The sequence below is a fragment of the Arvicola amphibius genome, chromosome 7 (assembly GCF_903992535.2).
Source record: "Arvicola amphibius chromosome 7, mArvAmp1.2, whole genome shotgun sequence".
In the NCBI taxonomy this organism is placed as follows: domain Eukaryota; kingdom Metazoa; phylum Chordata; class Mammalia; order Rodentia; family Cricetidae; genus Arvicola; species Arvicola amphibius.
The window spans coordinates 70,699,787-70,719,183 of NC_052053.1; the positions used below are offsets into that span (position 1 = coordinate 70,699,787).

The window sequence follows — 19,397 nt, forward strand, 5'->3', positions numbered from 1 at the left end:
AAAGGGAGGCTGGGAGATTGGCTGCTTCAACCAAGCAGATCAGGAAAAGGCACATGGAGCCTTGAACATCAAAAGGGCCTTGCCTTGGTAATGGAAAGTTGCTATCCCTGGGCTAGTATGGCTCAGGTGCTTCCTAATGCATCTTAAAAACAAGTACCAAAAAGATGCAACTACATCCATATGACCTAATTGCATCTCCAAGTATGCCTCAAAAACATTAAAAGGAAAATCCTAACTATATAGGCCTCAATGGGACAAAATCCACAGTTGCACATAGTTAAAGATGACCAGACAGGTAGAAAAGCAGGGGAATGTGGTTTACAGAGAAAGGACAGGCTGTTTATCTGAATGGACCTGACTGATGTGAGTATCAGCAAACAATGGTGTTGAGGATGCATTGTGTCCAAAAGCTGAGGTATAGACAAGATACAAATCCACCAGAGACGATGACCACAGTGGAGAGACGAGAACTACAGGGTGGAATTAACAGATGAGAGACCACGGGAGAGACTGGGAGCCTGAAGACAGAAATGAGCAGGAAGCCTGGGAACAGCAGAGAGCAAAGAAACAGCACCAGTGAGCTCAGGACAGCTCCAAGAATCCTAACGTGACACGGATCCAAAGATGGCAGTGTCTGAGAACAGAGTACAGTGGAGTCCAGAAACAGACTACTATGGTCAGCGGATATACAACAAGGGGCAAAGCTGTTCTATGGAGACCGACAGTTTCTTTATGGATTGTTCAATGTCCATATGCTGAAAGAGCCTGCAGTTAAACAGACTGTAAACCTGTAACAAAAACATGAGAAAAACCTTTCTGAGTTCCTCCACCATGACACCACATTATTACCAATTAATGAGTCAGAACTGACTGCATATAAATGAGGAACAGAGTTTTTGGGTGCGAACATGTTCGGACCCCAGAATCCATCAACGTGCACCAAGTTTATGAACACCTGTGTGCAAAGCTCTATAAACACAGCAGCTTTATTATGGTCGAAGCTAGAAGCACACCAGCATCATCAGCTGGGTTGGGGTAAGCACTTGCATAGTGAACAGCAAGCAGGTATAGGGAATTAGGAACTCAACAACAAGATGAATCTCAAACACTTGATTAGCAACAGAAACCAGATTCCAGTGGTCACATCAGGATGGGCCCCCTTCCCTGACATTCTGGAAAAGACCATGGCACACAGGTATGTAGAGAGATTAGAGACTATCACACAGTTTTAGAAAGACACTCACTAGGCCAGCAGCTTCCCTCTCCCCAATCCCAGTCATTTAAATCTCTTCACTGTGCTCCAAGAGCAAAAGAAACACCCAACAACTCTGATGACCCGAGGGGGGTTTGCTGCGAAGACCAGACCAGCTTAAAACTTGCTGCCATTTATCTTCCTGCTTGTGCCTCTCAGCACTGGGATTGTAGGGGGAGCCATCATGATGGGTATTACCTAACAGCTCTGGAGCTTAAACATCTAGCTTTACAGAGCTGTCACTCACTATCAATTACCTATGCACATTCGACACACTGGACATGTTCCTCACAGAGTACCTGTGAGCCCACATAGGACAGATAATCATCCCCAAAGGTTCCTCAACAGTCTTCTCAAAAACAAAACAAAACACGCATGAATTATTTGGTTAGAAATGGGAGACGGACTAGGGGAAGGGTAAAGTGAAGGAAAAGCTGAGTTGTTTTTTTAATTTGCTTCATTCGTTATAAAACAATCATGTATTTCTTTTACTATTACCAGAGTTAGCTAGCCACTGTCATCCAGTCTTCTTCAACCCATGTTACTGTAAGGCTGGTAAAGTAAAAGCTATGAAGTAAAGCGGGCCACATGATTGAACGCTCACTTGAAGGAGGTTTTAAACTATCCTGGAAACTTCACTGGAGATTATCCTTTTCTTCCCAGTTCTAAATGCTTTTTCCTTTCCCACTGCAGACTCATCACCCTCACAAGTGCTCCTTTCCACTCTGAAACAGCAGAGAAGGGTGTCTGAATCAGCCATCATATGGAACACAAGGTGAGTGTCCTGGGACGTGGGTACAAAACATCACAGCTTTGTTCCAGTATATCCTGAGGAAACCTGTAAGCCAATGAGCAATCAAGTATGCAACAATGACTAAATTAGTGGGGCAAGCTCTAAAATAATAGGATGAAAATTTCACGAAAACCAAAAGGAATCCCACATAGGCAGTACCGCCATCAGGCTACACAGATGACTGCTTTTAGTTTTTTTTCTTTTTCTTTTTAATTTGTGGATTTTTGATGAAAATAAATGTGGTACATAACCGTTATCAGAATGTTTTAAAATCATCAAAATACACAGCAAACGGGAATTTCCAAGGTCACACTCTCCAAAGACAGGTATTGCTAACAGCTGGGATTGTACCCCTCTAGTTTATTTTTAGAGCCTATTAAAATAACTCAGTCTCTGGTATGAGTGACACTTTTCTGTTTATTTCGTGACTCACTTTCTCTTTGCTGTTTTGATTTCACCCTTACGAATTCATTTCTATGTCACGGACATAAAATGACACTTTACACCACGTGTTTTTAATAGCCCACTCACCACTTAAACTAATCTGACTGACTCTCTGAATAGTGTTGCAGCTTAATATTCTAAATACAAACAAGCAACAGAAAAGTTGGGCCGTGGTATGCCAGTTTGGGAATGCTTGCCTGGCATGTATGAGGCTTTAGGTCCAATCCCCAGCACTGTAAAAACAAAACAAACAAACAAAAAAAAAACCACTCACACTAAACCAAATGCCTAAAACCACAAAAATTAACCCCATTTCAAGGTATCAAATGACAATTAGAAATAAGAGAGTGTTGGCTCAGAGATTTAAGAGCACTTGTTCTTTCAAAGGACCCGGGTTCCCAGCATCCACGTGGAGACTCACCATGTGTATGGTGCACAGACATACGTGCAGATAAAAAAATGTTTTTTCTTTTAAATGTGCCTCATAACGAGAGGTGGGGAGGGAATTCATTCTCTCTCACACGTGGTCTTACAGGCACACTGTGAGGAATGTGCCTACAAAAAAAATTTGTGAATAAAATAAATATAAAACAACATTTAAAAAATTAGAAACAAAAGCTAGACTAGCTCCAAGAGAGGAAGACATGTTTCAGTGTCACCTGGAAAGTGTTCTTCAAAGCCTTGGAAAGATGGTTACTTTCTGGTCCCTTCAGAGGCCAGAGTGGAGCTGACAACTTGATCACAGTGACTATCCATCTTTCTCACACTTCCCGTGTCATCATGTGGCACAAGACTGTGAGAGCTTTCTGTATGTGGAAGTCAAAGGCCAACCTGGGTGTCATTCCTCAGATGCTGTGCAATCTTTTGGCTGTTGTTTAAAGACAGAGTCTGTCACTGGCCTGGTCACCACCTCCCCAGTTTTGCTGCTCTACCATGTCCAGGTTTTTTTTTTTTTTTTTTTTTTTTTTTTTTCATGGGTTGTGGAAGCTGAACTCAGGTCCTCCTTGCAAGGCAAGCACTTTACTGAGTTTTTTTCCCCTCTGCAGTAATTTGCACTTAAGAGAATTAAGCTATCAGCCTAAAGCAACACAATTAGTGGGTGAAAGCAACAGGCATGAGCAAGTTCCTCCCCAACTTCATCATGCTGTTTGGTGGATCATGATCATTGGACCTACTCCTTGGTTATGGTTATGGATCAAAGGCAAGCAGGAGACGTGGGCATCAGGCTAGTTGTCTGAGGGCTAGTCTTTTCTTGGAGATTGTAAGAGCCATCATCATCACGTTGCTGTGACCCATGCTTGAGCCCAGAAAAGCCAGAGAGTTTCTGTTAAACATGTGGCAAGCAGGTGTATCTGTCAGCAACCTGGATGGCAGATGAACACGGAGTGCTGCAGGGCACCCCCAGGGGTCTGCTTCTGCAGGATCCGGGGGTACCTGGGAACCTGGACCTCTGACAAACTTCTAAAGGGTATGGGAGACATGGCCTCTGATGATAGCTACTTTGTAAGGTAAGAGCTATCTTTAACTTTGTTGGAATTAGGATCCTGATAAGCTCCTAAAAATGACCATGGATCCCAAAGAGCATTTTATCATTCTATCTACTTGGGTCTGCTATGTGAGAAATTAGCCAGAAGTTAGAAGAGTAATTATGCTTAAACATAAGATGCTTATGAGAAATAGCTAGTTCTTCCCTAAACCTAAAGGGTCTGGCCAGAGGAGTGGCACTCTTTTATATTTTCAATAGTTGTCATGGCTGTTCTTGGTTGTCAACTTGACTACATCTGGAATTAACTAGAATTCAAGTGGCTAGGTATACTAAAAAGGGGAGGGGGTTTCTTAATTAAATCATTTGAAATGGGAAGCCCCACTTTAAATCTGGATCTTTTGAGGTGGGAAGATCCCCCTTAATCTGGGCCACACCTTCTGCTGGCAGCCTATGTAAAGGACATGGAAGAAGGAAGCTTGCTCTATTTGCCTGCTTGCTCTTACTGTCCTTGGCAAGTCTATTCCTCCACCGGCATTGCAGCCTACTTCTTCAGGATTCTGACATATGCTGAAGACCAGCTGAGACAGTCAGTCTCATAAATTAAACAGCCACTAGATTCTTGGACCTTTCATTGCTAGAAGGCCTAGTTGGACTAGTTGGATCACAGCCTATAGTCCCCTTCTATGTATATACACGTTCATTCTACCAGTTCAGTGCCTCTAGAGAACCATGACTAATACACTAGGTGTGGCTATACAGAAAACAGCTGGGTCATCCTGTCTCACCCACGTACGTACTGAGAGGGAGGAACATTCAGCAGACAAGTAAATGGATTTCTTTGGTACTGCAACAAGACTAGACCAGCAGTGATTTACTACAGGTGACATGTTATGGGGACAGAGACCTCATCTGGGGATGATCTGCCCCTACTTCCAGTCAAACCCAGGTGGGCCACATACTTTAAAAAAAGAGAAAGAAAGAAAAGAAAAATGCTTGCTAAATATCGAAGTCTGAATCACGGGTTTTTGTCAGTAATTTTCAGGTAAAAACAGTTTCCATGCAAATAGTGGCAAATTTTGTTCCACTCTACTGCACACCTTCTCTGAAGGCATTGGTTCAAGGCCCCTGTGCATCGTGCAAACACCACAGTCATCTTCCATAGCTCATCAGACAGCATTAAAAGATCGTGACGTAATGACATTGCACCACTACATTACATTCAGTTTCAACCAGACCTGGAGGTTTATGTTCCTCACTGTGAATGTGTGGGTACGATGAAAGCAGTAGTCAACAGGGCCACTGGCTGGCTTCTTGCTGTCAGATGTTGTACCCACTATTGCCCCTACATCATCAGCACAGTGGAAGAGTCAAAGTCTTGGTGTTACTATGAAAATGTCTGACTTTACAGAGTTTCTGAAAGGTCTTGGGAACCAGGAACCTGTGAAGCACGGATCAGGATAAAGCTTGAAGCTTTGGAAATTGTATGTAAAAACTGGGGCACAGATCCATTCTTCTTCAGATTTTAAAGGGTTCCAACTCCTCATACACTGCAGATGAAGTGGTATCACCTTTATTACTTTTGAGCATCTTAAATACACCACAACTTAGTTCTGCCACCTGCATTTTGACCGTTAGAAAATGTTCATGCTTAAAAAAACAGATTAACCAGACAATTTAACTGGAAATACATATGGCTTGGTTATGTTTAAGGTCTGAAATAAGGACACGATGGAGCTTTGCAATGCATGCCTAAGAACCAGGAGGCCGAGGGTCCTTTCTGTATCCCACTGCCCCACCCCATCCGTGGCTTGGAACTTAAAGTTCTTTAGTCTGTAAAGGGAAAGGGTCACACTAGCTGTCTGTGAAGGTCTGGTTTGTAGTGAACCAACACCTTTGGTATATGAAAACACACAGCCACACGAAAGGATGTCAGACAAGTGCAAATAAAAGTCACAGTGAGTTGCCAGGTCCCACTCACAAGGACATCTGAAACAAACAGGCAACAAAGTACTGGAGATGTGAAGAAACTCACACCCAAGACTGCAGCTGGGAGTGTGAACTAGGGTAGCCATTCAAAAATCAGCCTGGCATTTTTCCAAACTGTGAGCCACAGAGCACTGCACTGCTAGGTACACGCCCAAGAGAGACAGGTTTGCACCAGTGCTGCTTCGTAGCAGCTTACAGAAAGAGGCTCGAGCCCAAACTGGCAGGGTGATGCATGTTTGCAATCCCAGACGCAGGATGATGTCTGTGAGTTCCAGGCCAGCCTGGTCCACATACAGAATTCCAGGTCTGTTGTAGAATATTTGTATGCTGTGAAGATGTGTCCTTGCCAAGGTGCCTTCTGATTGGCTTAATAAAGAGCTGAATGGCCAATAGCTGGGCAGGAGAAGATAGGCCGGATTTTTGGGGAGAGAGAGTTAGAGAGGAGGAATCTAGAGCAGCAAATTTTACCATCACACTCAGCAAGTTGGCAGTGTGGTACTGAGGAGAGGCAGCTGGGCTACCAGAAGGTAGATTTAAAAGTATGGGTTAATTTATAAGAGCTAGTAGGACAAGCCTAAGCTAAAGGCCAAGCTTTCATATTTAAAAGTCTTCGTGCCGTTATTTGGGGGCTGGCAATCCAAGAGAGTCCCATAAGAAAGCTTGCTACACAGGTCAGCTAGCATTACAGATATAACCCTAATGCCCACCAGCTCATGAAAAAATGGACAGAGGTGGCTCAATGGTCAAGAGCACACTGGCTGCTCTTTCAGAGAACTGAGGTTTTATACCCAGCATCCACATGGCAGCTAACAATCAATCATCTGTCATTCTAGTCCCAGAGGATGTGACATCTTCTTCTGGCCTTTGAGGATACTGCACACATATGGCACACAGACATACAAGCAGGTAAAATACCCATATACATAAAATAAAAATAAAATGAGTGTATCTACATAATAGAATATTATGACAAAATTATTTGTCTAAAAAAGGGAATAAAATACAAGCATAAACTATGACATGGATTAGACTTGACCACACTCTCTGGAAATGCCTGTCATGAAAGACATGTTGTATTGGTTCATTTCATGAAATGTCCTGGACAGTCAATCTACAGAGACAGAGAGCAGGTCAAAGGTCTCTCAGTTCAGGCAGTGGTGAAGGAGCAGGACAAAATTTACTTTGGGGGGGGGGGAATGTTGCACTACTAAAAAAACTCAAATTCCCCAGGTAGTGGGTGAGCTATAAGAAAAATAATATCTTTACAGCCATTAAGCCATACAGTACTCCAATCAAACAGGCCATATTTGTACAGCTACCCTGTTGTGAACTCTTTAAAATTAGTGGAAATTAATGTCTCTAAAAACACTAGGAACAAAATCTATACATACTCCAAAAAGAAGAAACAGAGCAGCAGGTAGCAGTTAAGCATAGGCAAAGTGCTGTGTGCGTGGCCACTGGCTGAGGCAGAGGGCTGCAGAGCTTCTCATCGTGCCGGGAAGGAGGCCTTGGCGGCCTGAATTCTGCAGTTCTCTGTCTCAGAGTATCACATGCTACAGCGACATCCACCCCACCACACTCTTTCTTCACTGCACTTTTCAACATTGCTGTCTGTAAGTTTGGGTTTGAAATGTCCCCCAGCTTATGGCACTGTTTGGGGAGAGGTGGAACCTCTGAAGTGGGAGGTGTGGCCGGTAAAAATGAGTCACTGGGAGTGGGACTTTGAGGGGCACAGGGTGGCTGGAGCTCTCGACTTCTTGACTTATCAAGATGAACACACGTCATACCATGGACACACTGCCACCACCATGACCTTTCCCACAGTCAGGCAGTTTGCCATAGTGATGAGACAGTAACCAATATACCATCAGTCCATACAAATACAGCAACAAATAAAATGACACTTCACTCTCTCTCTGTTCCATTCTGCTCAGAGAGCACCAGACACAGGAGGCCAGGGAAAGCACACACAGGTATCTGGCAGTCTGAGTAGTTCATGACTCCTTTTCTCTAGATCGTCTTGGCCGCATGGGAAAAAAGCAGAAATTACACTCTCAGTCTTGCAACTGACTTGTCGTCAGGACAACATCATCTGAAACGATGCAGTACTGGTTGGCTTATTTCACTCTTGTCTCCCACCTCGGATGAAAGAAAGCTTCGGGAGGGTAGAAATATGTCCTTTCTCTGTGTCTGGCCCACAGAGGAGATTCAGGACATGTGTGTCAAATTCTTCTCACCTCAAGGGAGGGCATGATATTCAAGAGAGGGAACAAAGTTAAGACAGAAGCAGCAACTCTAGTTAGGGATCCACTACACAGGAGAAGCAATGACCAACCCAAGAAAGCAGACTCCAGAGTGCTGGGCACCCACGTGCCTCTGGTACCGCCCACTGCTCCAGCGAGACAAACACGATACTGGGTCAAGCAGCCTGAAACTTGTTCGACTCAAAAGCAGACATTTGACCCAAATGAGGCAGATGCTTCTTTCTTGGATTAAACAGTATAAATTAGGCAGTATTGGCTGCCAAGACTTCTTAAGAATAGAAATTTGCTGTGGGATAATACTCTTGTACACTGTAAAGATTTGTCACTCATATTGGTTTAATTTAATAAAATGCTAATTGGCCTGTAGTCAGGCAGAAAGTATAGGTGGGACAACCAGACTAAAGAATTCTGGGAAGAGGAAAGGCACAGGGTCAGTCACCAGCCAGACGCAGAGGAAGCAAGATGAGAATGCCTCACTGAGGAGAGGTACCAAGTCAAGTACTAAGCACAGACAAGAATTATGGGTTAATTTAAGTTCTAAGAGCTAGTTGTAATAATAAGCCTAAGCTAACAGGCCAAACAGTTTATAATTAATATAAACCTCTGTGTGTTTCTTTGGGACTGAACAGCTGCAGGACCAGGCCGGAGAGAAACTTCTGTCTATAGAAATCTTCCATACTGTAACTGACTTACTAACAAATTTAATAGGTTCCAAGAAACAGACTTAATTTTAAAAGAAAGTTGAGTTCAATATATTAATCTTAAATGAATGGAGGAAATGGATCTCAAATATCTAATATAAGAACACATTTAATAATGACAGAAGAAAATGAAGCTATACTCCTGATGTGTGCCATAAAAAATGTTTCAAGAGGACTGACTATAAGATAAACCACAAAAGCTGCAGATGATACTTGACGTGGGGGTTCCCCTCGGTATGTGTGAATATGTTTTACTATCATTGGTTAATGAAGAAGCTATTTTTGGCCTATGGCAGGGCAAAATATAGCTAGGTAGGAAAACTAAACAATGCAGGGAGAAAGAAGGCAGAGTCAGGCAGACGCCATGTAGCTGTCCAAGAAGCAACAGGTAACAAAAATGAGCCTTGTGGTAAAATATAAAATAACAGAATGGGTTAGTTTAAGATGTAAGAGTTAGTTAATAAGAAGCCTGAACTAACAGGCCAAAGAGTATGTAATTAATATTAAGCATTTGAGTGGTTATTTCCTAAGAGGCTTCGGGAACAGGCAGGTGGAGAAAACCCGGTCCTGGAGGACCTGGGATGGAGAATATTTGTAGCTATAGATACTAAATACCTCTCCTTAGGGTTCCAGACTTGAGGCCAGCTTCCACAGTGTGTGAGTGATGGCGTTAGGAAAGACCAAGAGCTCTGCACCCTACCCCGGGCATCTGCTTTCTGCTGAGTGCTAGGATTTCCCTGTACACGGATGGGCAAGATATTTACTTCTAAACTACACGAGGATACCAATACTAATGTTATATATGCTTAAAAAAATCATGCCAAAGGCTTTAGAGATGATGTCACAGCAACAGAAACCCACAAACAGCTCTCTCCCCATTACGGTCCTGGGGCATGCCCAAACCTTCAGGGAAGAGGGAGGATCCCTAAGTGTGGCTGTGTTGGGCTAGGGTCTCAATGAACCCTCCTGCAGCTCACTTCGGGGTGTGCTGTGTAAGCGCTGTCACTTACCATGTGGACGACCTCTGGGTAAATGGGTTCTGTGATCACATTCCGGTTGTGGGTGATATATTCTACCATCTCACTTAATGCAGCTCGCTTTACTTCCTTCCACTTCAGGTCACTCAGTGGGTCAGAAACAAAGTCAAAGAGGACACAACATTGACGAAGCTTCTGGATGAAAAGCTTCTCTTGATCCGCAGGAGGAACATCTGAAAGGCAAGGCACAAAGCTTCTTAACCCACAGCGCCCAGACACACTCTCAGCCTCCCATTTTTGTTTTGAATTAATAGAGGGGCAAGAAAGGAGATGGGTGAGGTGAAGAGTGGTTAAATAATCCTTAAACAGTGAAAAGGGGTGGTGGTGGGGGCACAGCTGTTTACTGCTGAGGTCACAGGTTTGGAATGATTGAGAGCACCCGTCACAACCAGCCCTTCTGAAGGCACTCAGTGACAAATACTTTCTAGTAGCAAAACTCACACGCCAGACTCTATGCTGGGCAAGACAGGGTAAGAACAAGCTGCAGACAGTAAGGCTGGGTCTGGGTGATGCTACAGAGGGAGGTGTGACAGGTACAGGATCTGGGGAGGCTTCTGGTTGCCCAAAGACCTGCAGTAAGGGTGACCCTTTGGTGTTCTCAAAGCCCCTTCCATTCTTCACTCTCTGTGATAGTGCTCATGATGACGGAAATACAGTCGCTGCAACTGTAATAGTGACTTACTTCAAGATACTGACACCTTTCATTTCATTTTTAATGAGACAACTGAGATATAAAAACAGGGTCACAGGATCACTGTCAGTCTGGTGGTGGGCAATGAAGCTAAACTGGATTCAAACACAGCTCCACATGACAGTCGAGTATTCTGAGAAGTTTAGAAAACTTTATCCACCAGTGTGAGACTGTGAGGCTGATGGCTCTGGGCTGAAGAAGAGGTCACTGGTGGGTATGATGGTGGCGCGCGCGCGCGCACACACACACACACACACACACACACACACACGACTGGTCAGATATTTTAGAGCATCTGTTACCCTCAACCAGTTAGTATTTCTCTGGTGATTAGAAATGGTTCTGCAACACTGTTCAAGAGCCAAACAATCCCTCCAAGCATGCAGACCACTGCATTTTTATGGAATAAGATGGGCCTGTAATTCATCTGTTTCAGATTATCCATGCAGATTAACCCTTTAACAAACTATTCACTTAATACATTCTGTTAAAATGGCCACAGGTCTCTCCAAGGGCCTCTCTTGAGACCACACCTTCCTACATCCAACCAAAGAATCACATGGCCATAGGCTGGTGTAGAGCAGATGCATAAAGGAGAAGCCAGTCATCCACCAGTAAACCAGACATTGCAGAGACTTCCCAAAACACAAAATCATGTCATTCTTCTCTCTAAAGTTTGTTTAGGAAAATATATCAATTTTCATAAAACTATTAACTTTTTTTCAATGTATATATAGCTTCATTACTATTTTAAAGATAGGTGCTAGGTATGCAGCCATGGTTGGCTTAGAACTTGATGTAGATCAGGCTGACCTCAAACTTGCAGTGACCCTTCTGCCTCTGCCTCTCAAGTGCTGGTGACACAGGTATGAGCCTGTAATTCATTACATTCTAAAATAATTTATAAAAACATTAAAAGTTTTCTTTTTGAGTCCCCCCCCCCCCAGTTTAATTTCAAGTGTGGTCATAATAATAGATGAACTTGCGTAAATTCTTTAGGGGAGAGTGAGGCATCCTGGGAGTACCTTCCCATACCCGCCTCCCCCAGCAAGTGTCCCTAAACACACGCTGCTCTGCTTTCCCTCTGCTCGGGCCTTTCTAGGAGCTCATCACCCTTCTCTCCATTCCTCTGTACCATTCCCACTGTCGACTTTCTCATCTGGTTCTCTACAAGGCCCTTCCTTACTTCCTAGGTGGATAGGGCAAGGCACGCTGAGCCAGTCGTCCAGCACCTGTGGAAAGGCAGCTACTCTGCTTAGCACTCCTCACTCCCCATCTGGATGCCATGCGATGGCAGGCGCCTTCTGATGACGATTTCTATTTATGTGACTCCTTAATGGCTAACATCAGAGAGAACAGGCATGCAGGCACTGCTACGTGAATTCCATAACCCACTTCAAACTGTGCAGAGATAAAAAGCGCTGAAGCAGTGAGGAGGTGGAGACATACTGCTGAAGGACACCTGCGATCCTGCGAGCCAGCACAGCCCATCACTACATACAGAGCCCGCTGACCAGCTGCACCCCCAATGCTGTCATGGAAAGGGTTTGCTTTCTGAACTATCTTCTTACAAGCCGCATTGATTTGTTCGCGTTCCAACTTGCCAGAATGCCTTAAGTGAACTTGCACTTGTCAGAGCTTGTCTATATAGATTCTGTCTGTGGCTCGTTCATTTTCTCAGCTATAGAGAACAAAGAAGTCCACAGTTACGCAGGATGGTGGTGGCACATACCTTTAATCTCAGCACTCGGGAGGCAGAGGCAGGCAGATCTCTGACTTTGAGGCAAGCCAGTCTACAGAGTGAGTTCCAGGACAACTAGGGCTACACAGAGAAATTCTGTCTTGGGGGGGGGGGGGAAAGGCCACAGTTTATCCCATGAGTTACTGGGTACCCTTATCCAAATCCTACTCATTGCCTAGCTTCTACCCAATGGTCAGTGAGGTCTCTTAAGACCTCTTTCCTGAACAGTTCTTTAAAGCCAGCAAGAAGGCTGGTCATGGTAGTGTACACTTTTAATCCTGGCAGAGGCAGGTGGATCTCTGTAAATTCTTGGTCTACATAATGAATTATGGGCAGTGAGGGCTACACGGTGAGCCATGTCTTAAAATAAAAGTTAATTAATTAAAATAGGGGCTAGAGGTTTGGCTCAGTGGTTAAGAGCACTGGCTGCTCTCGCGTAAGACCAAGGTTTGATTCCTAGCACATACATGGCAGCTTGCAACCATCTGTATCCAGTTCCAGAGCACCTGAAGGGCACAAGGAATATATGTAGTGAACATACATACATGCAGGCCAACATTCAAACACATAAAATAGCAAATAAATCTAAAAAACTTTAAAAAATGAAACATTTCATTTGGTTATTATTATTTTTAAAGAAATAGGGCTGCAAAGTTAAAATAATGTGCTTACACCCTGCCAAATATCTCCATGTTTTAAAAATGCAAGTTAACTTAGTCTTCTTGGTCAGCGTATTTTTTAAATTAAAAGGATTTTTTAAAATCCCCCTTTCTTTTTTTAAAATTAATTAATTAATTAAGTATACAGTGGTCTGCCTTCATGTATGCCTGCAGGCCAGAAGAGGGCACCAGATCTCATTTCAGGTGGTTGTGAACCACCATGTGGTTGCTGGGAGTTGAACTCAGGACCTTTGGAAGAGCAGGCAGTGCTCTTAACCACTGAGCTATCTCTCCAGCCCCTAAATCCCCCTTTCTTCTGATAGGACAGCACAAGAAGGTAGGTGGGTGGAGATGCTGAGGACCATGCTTCTTTCTTCCTGTACCTCAAACACTTCTCATGTGCATCAGTGATTTCAGCATGCCTGTTTTCATCAATTATCAATGTGAGGCAATTTCCAGTTACTGCAAGCTAAGTCGTTGATGATGCTAAGGCATGAACCATACAGCCACACACTCATACACTGTCTGTAAGGAAGGAACAGAAGATACCAGCTCTGGGCCTCAGAGACAAGGGAGATAGTGGAGTTAAAGATGATCAGTCTTCATTCTTCTGCCCCCATGGTGCCTGTGGGAAAGCTCATGGGAAAAAAAAAAAAGAAGCCTCCCTCAACAAGCCAAGTTTCAGTTAAAAGGAATCTCTTATCAGGTGAGGTCTTACCTTACCTTATGGCTGTCCTGGAACTCTCTATATAGACCAGGCTGGTCTTGAATTCAGAGATTCTTCTGCCTCTGCCTCCTGAGTGCAGGGATTAAGGGTGTGTGCCACCACACCTGACTACTCTGTGTTTCTTTTTTTTTTTTTTTAAAGATTTAAAAAAATTTTTTTTTGAATGTATTCACAACTGTATACGGTACCCTCGTATGCCAGAAGAGGGTGTTAGATTCTCTGGAATTGGAATGACAGATGGTTGTGGGTCACTGCAAAGGTACTAGTTAAATTCTGGTCTTTTGTAAGAGAAACAATTGCTCTTAACCACTAGGTCACCTCTTTAGTCCTCTATTTCATTTTTTTTTTTTTTGTTTGTCTGGTTTTTTTTTTTTTTTTTTTTTTTTTTAAAAAGGGTTTCTTTGTGTAACCACCCTGGCTATCCTGGAATTCACTTTGTAGACCAGGTTGGCCTCCAACTCACAGAGATCTGCCTGCCTCTGCCTCTGCCTCCCAAGTGCTGGGATTAAAAGTGTGCACCACCACCTCCCGGCTTCCATGCACCATCTTAATGACCATTTCTTCCAAGGTAGCACACACCAATCTCAGTATCCAAGAAGTGGAGACAGAAGGACAGAGAATCTGAGGCCAGCCTGGTCTACATGAAGAATTCCAGGCCCTAGTGTCTGTACAGACAGAACTCCCTTTTGCCAGCACTGCCCCCGCCCCGCCCCGCCTGCCCCCCAATTGTACCACTGCTGTAGTTAAGAATCCTTCACCTGTTTTCCTTCACAGCTGAACCATTCATTAACCTTTACTTGCCCATACAGGTTTGGGGACTGTGTAAGTTTTCAATATTGAGTATCCTGGTCCAGAAAATAAACTATTCCTCTAATTACTCAAGTTCTCCTTAAATTTTTTTTATTAAAATATGTTGAATGTTATTTTATTTTATTTGGTTTCTTGGGATTTGCCATGCTCTGATGCTATTGAAGATGATACTCCCTGAAAGATTAATTTCAGACTACTGTTGCAATACAGAAAAAAAGCCAAATGTAACTGGTTACCCTGTTAATGAATTCTGACCCTGTTTCTGTAAATATTCCTTCAGTGTGCAAGCCCAGGCACAGTGTTCCTCTTTCCTGTGTGTCTGTACTAGTCAGGGAGGAGAGGGGACGAGGGCATCTTGGAGAAGAACCATGGTGGAGGAGCGGCTGCTCCAGAAACAGGATGTTTTTTGTGAGGCTTCATTAGACAGCTGAACCGTGTGGGGCCACAGGGGGCAGAGATGGACCCTGGAGTCACGGCAGCACTGGACTGCAGGACAAAGGATATGTCAGCCTTTCAACACAGGACACTATGTCGGCTAGGACACAGGGTCCAAGAAATAGAGACAGAAAGAAAGAACAAGTCAGATCACATTACACTCAAAACTCAAACTGGAGGGTCACAGACATAAGATCTAATAGGCAAGAGTCTAATGCTTTTATAAAAATAATATTATGCTGGTTAATTTTTTTTTTGTCAACTTGACATAAACTTGGGTCATCTAAAAAGAGGGAATCTCAACTGAGAAAAATAGTTCCATTAGATTGGCCTGCAGGCAGCTGGGCAGCGGTGGCACACGCCTTTAATCCCAGCACTCGGGAGGCAGAGACAGGCGGATCTCTGTGAGTTTGAGGCCAGCCTGGTCTACAAAGTGAGTTCCAGGACAGGCTCCAAAGCTACAGAGAAACACTGTCTTGAAAAACAAAAAAAAAACGAGAGAGAGAGAGAGAGAGAGAGAGAGAGAGAGAGAGAGAGAGAGAGAGGGGCCTGCAGGCAAATCTGTGGGGCATTTTCTTGATTAATGGTTGATGTGGGGAGGGCTCTGCCTACTGAGGGCAGTACCAGCCCTGGGGCAGGTGGGCCTGGATTGTTGAGCAATGGGGAGCAAGCCATTAAACGACATTCTTCCATGGCTGCTGCTTCAGTTCCTGCCCGGACTTCTATGATGGACTGCCATGTGGACATGTAAGCCAAATTAATCCTTTCTTCCCCCACTTATCATAGCAAGAGAGAGAAAACTAAGACAATTATAGAAGAACAGTCAGGTGGGCCTTTATTCCTACCACCTGGGAAGCAGAGGCGATGGATCTCTGAGTTCAATGCCAGCCTGGTCTACAGAGCAAGTTCCAGGTGAGCTGAAGTTACACATGAGTTTCTGACTCAAAATTCCATCTTATTTTAATTATACTAATTAAATAATTAAAATAAGATAGAAGAGAAAGAATCAGAGGACTTTGAACACAAAACCTAGTAACCAGGAAAATAACTCATTAAGGAAGTTGCAGTAAAGCCAAAATCTTTTATCACCCCCAAGAAGCTGGGTTTCTGGTCATATGTTTGTAATCCCAGCACTCTGGAGACTCAAGACAGGAGAACCACACATTTAAAGCCAGCTTAGGCTACACAGCAAGTTTGTGGGTCACTGCAAGCAATATAGCAAGACTTTTAAAAACCAAAACAAACAAAAATACAACCAGACACTACAGCTATCCAAGAGTTGGCAGATACTCAACTGTGGGGGAGGAGCAGAGCTGTAGCCAGCATTCACACCCAGCTCACCGGGCTGCAGGGCTTTAGGCACTGATGGCTGCTGTTGAGGACATCGGTGCCCCAGGAGCCCTGACACGTAACCTCGGGATGTCAGCATCTACGTACCACAGTACACTTTAGAGAATGTCCAGCAGAGCCGTTCTAACAGCTCATGTCTAGTGGAGGATCAGACAGGCATCCTATATCCATCATTTGTACCGTTTTAGAACGATGGGAAGGCATAAAGCACAGCAGACAGATGGGGATGCATCCTAACAAAACCCTGGCACGAAAGCAGCAATGAAGGGAGTTATCTAACTTCACTTGGCACACCTGAATCTGCTAAGGAGCTGGAGAGACCTTTGGGTGTCTGGCTAGGGTTTCCGTTTTATAACTATTTACTGCAATTGTATTTTAATACACTAAGTATATATGCATTTGGGCAAAAAAATTTAAAGCATAGTAAGAATAGTGGGGGCTCAACAACTAAGAACAAGTATGTTCTTGCAGAGGACTAGAGTTCGGTTTCCAGCACCCACATCCACTGGTCACAACTGTCTGTCAAAATTCCAGTTTTGGGGATCCAATGCCTTCTTCTGGCCTCCATGGAGCACTCTATGTGGTTTCATGGAGCTTATCTTTATTGAAAAAAATTATACAATCAAGATAAAGACCCAAGTGACTTCGGATTTTTTTTTTTATTTACACATGATCTTGTTTCTCATTCTGCCCACACATATAAATGCCATATATACAAACACTAAATAAAATGGAACATTTTAAAACTGTGACTTGGGCAGGGCAGTGGTGGCACACACTTTTAATCCCAGCACTTGGGAGGCAGAAGCAGGTGGATCTCTGTGAGTTCAAAGTCAGCCTGGTTTACAAAGCTAGTTCCAAGACAGCAAGGGCTGTCATACAGAGAAACCCTGTCTCGAAAAACCAAAAATAAAATAAAATAAAATTGTGACTTGGTATGTCCACTGATCTAAAACATGTGCATGACCCAACAGTGGTATAAGAACAGAGTCTCAGCTGAGTGGTGGTGGTGCATGCCTTTAATCCCAGCACTCAGGAGGCAGAGACAGGCAGATCTCTGTGAGTTCAAGGCCAGCCTGGTCTACAGAGCGAGCTCTAGGACAGGATCCAAAGTTATAAAGAAACCCTGTCTTGGAAAATAAAATAAAATAAAGACCAGGGTCACAGGACTGGCTGCATCTTAAGGAGTGGATATAAAATGGTTCCAGGAGGAACTGAGCTATTTCAGTGGTTAAGCACTTGTCTAACATGTTGAGGACTGGGGCTCATTCTCAGCACTGTAAATAAATAAAGACTAGTAAATTCAATATGCAAATAAGGCACTGTGCTGGGACTGAAGATAGATTACAACACTCAATCTAAAAGAAAAACCACTAAACCTACGTGGGAGGTGAGGGTACTTACTACTCTGGGGACCTGAGGAAGCACCATGGGGACCCAGGGGGAAGGAAGGTGATCTACTACCTGCCGGGGTGGTGTGAACCATTTGGTTCCAGGAGGAGTGAATTCATTATGATGGAGGTGGAGGGTGATATATTAATTATGGTCCGGATATGAAGTAGCTCCTCCAAAAGCTCACCAGCTGGGGGCTTGGTCCTTTGCTGGAAACTTTAGGAGGTGGGACCTAGCTGGAAAAAGCACGCCACTGGTCCTTGTGGCATTATCTTGCCCTGGCTCATTCCTGTATGCCCCTTTCTGTTTCCTGTGTGTGTATAAAGCAACAAACATCCTCAGCACGTTCCCACCACCAGGATATTCTGCCCAAATTCACGGACCAAGCAAGCACGGACAGAGCACTGAACCTGTACCAGTCTAAACACATCCTCCCTCCAGTTGTTCGGGTCAGCTGCTGTGGCCACAGTGAGGAGAAGTAATTAATTCATGGACTACACTGCTGTCAGGAAAGAGGAATGCAGGATCAGGAGGAGCAAGAGACACAGCTGGAGGACTGTTGGAACTGTGGGGTGCTTCAGCTATGCCACATGGAGAAGACTACCTAGGTACCCACTGTTCAAAGTGCAGGACTTAAAGCTAAGGGACAAACTGGTGAGACCACTCGGAAAACCTCAACAAGACACCGTCATGACTGAAGATGATACCGACTGCAGGATACGGTTCCTGTGTTATCTACCCTGGTACTCAATGGAATGTCTTCACAGAGCGGGGACTCAGCCATCATCTTATCCCCAGGATCTACAATGGTCTCGCACACAGCTGCTGGAACAGATCAATCTGAGTGGAGCAGACTAAGGTCATTTAACTGGGAGGCATTGTACTTTCAAATGCATTTACATCACAACAACACTACATGCATCAGAGTAGAGCACAAAGTCCACATGAACCTTAAGAAAGCTGAGGGCCGCTCTTTCTCTTCCGGTCGCAGGCGCTTCGGGAGCCGCCGGTTACTGTCCAGCCATGGCCAAGTCCAAGAACCACACCACACACAACCAGTCCCGGAAATGGCACAGAAATGGCATCAAGAAACCCCAGTCACAAAGATACGAATCTCTCAAGGGGGTCGATCCCAAGTTCCTGAGGAACATGCGTTTTGCCAAGAAGCACAACAAGAAAGGCCTGAAGAAGATGCAGGCAAATAACGCAAAGGCCGCGAGTGCACGTGCGGAGGCCATCAAGGCCCTGGTGAAGCCCCAGGTGGTGAAGCCCAAAGTGCCAAAGGGCCCCAGCCGCAAACTCACCCGTCTCGCTTTTCATCGCTCACCCCAAGCTTGGGAAGCGGATTAGAAGCTACATGGCCAGGGGGCGTAGGCTCCAAAAAACAAAGCCCAAGGTTCAAGCCAAGGCAGAGGCCTCAGCTGCAGCTCAGGCTCCCAAAGGTGCCCAGGCCCCTGTGAAGGCCCCATAAGAAAGGTCTCAGTCTGCCAGTGTGAAGAGATGGACTGGTGTGGATTCTACACAGTGTCTGCAGATGGTCAGGACCTTGTGCTGTTTTTACAAATAAACTTCAGGCAAGTTCTGTTTAAAAAAAAAAAAAGAAAGCTGAGGGCCTCAGGGGACCACCTG

At 44.3% G+C, this 19,397-nt stretch overlaps 1 protein-coding gene and 1 pseudogene across 7 annotated transcripts in view; one reads left to right on the forward strand and one right to left on the reverse strand.

Annotated features, from left to right (window-relative positions):
* Ppp2r5c (protein phosphatase 2 regulatory subunit B'gamma) overlaps positions 1-19,397 on the reverse strand; it is a 127,676-nt gene that overhangs the window by 37,709 nt on the left and 70,570 nt on the right. For all 7 annotated transcript variants that reach the window (XM_038335887.2, XM_038335886.2, XM_038335888.2 and 4 more), the window contains one exon: positions 9,937-10,136. In XM_038335887.2, the coding sequence (XP_038191815.1) occupies positions 9,937-10,136 (200 nt within the window). The remainder of the gene's footprint in view (positions 1-9,936; positions 10,137-19,397) is intronic.
* LOC119818481 lies at positions 18,792-19,278 on the forward strand (annotated as a pseudogene).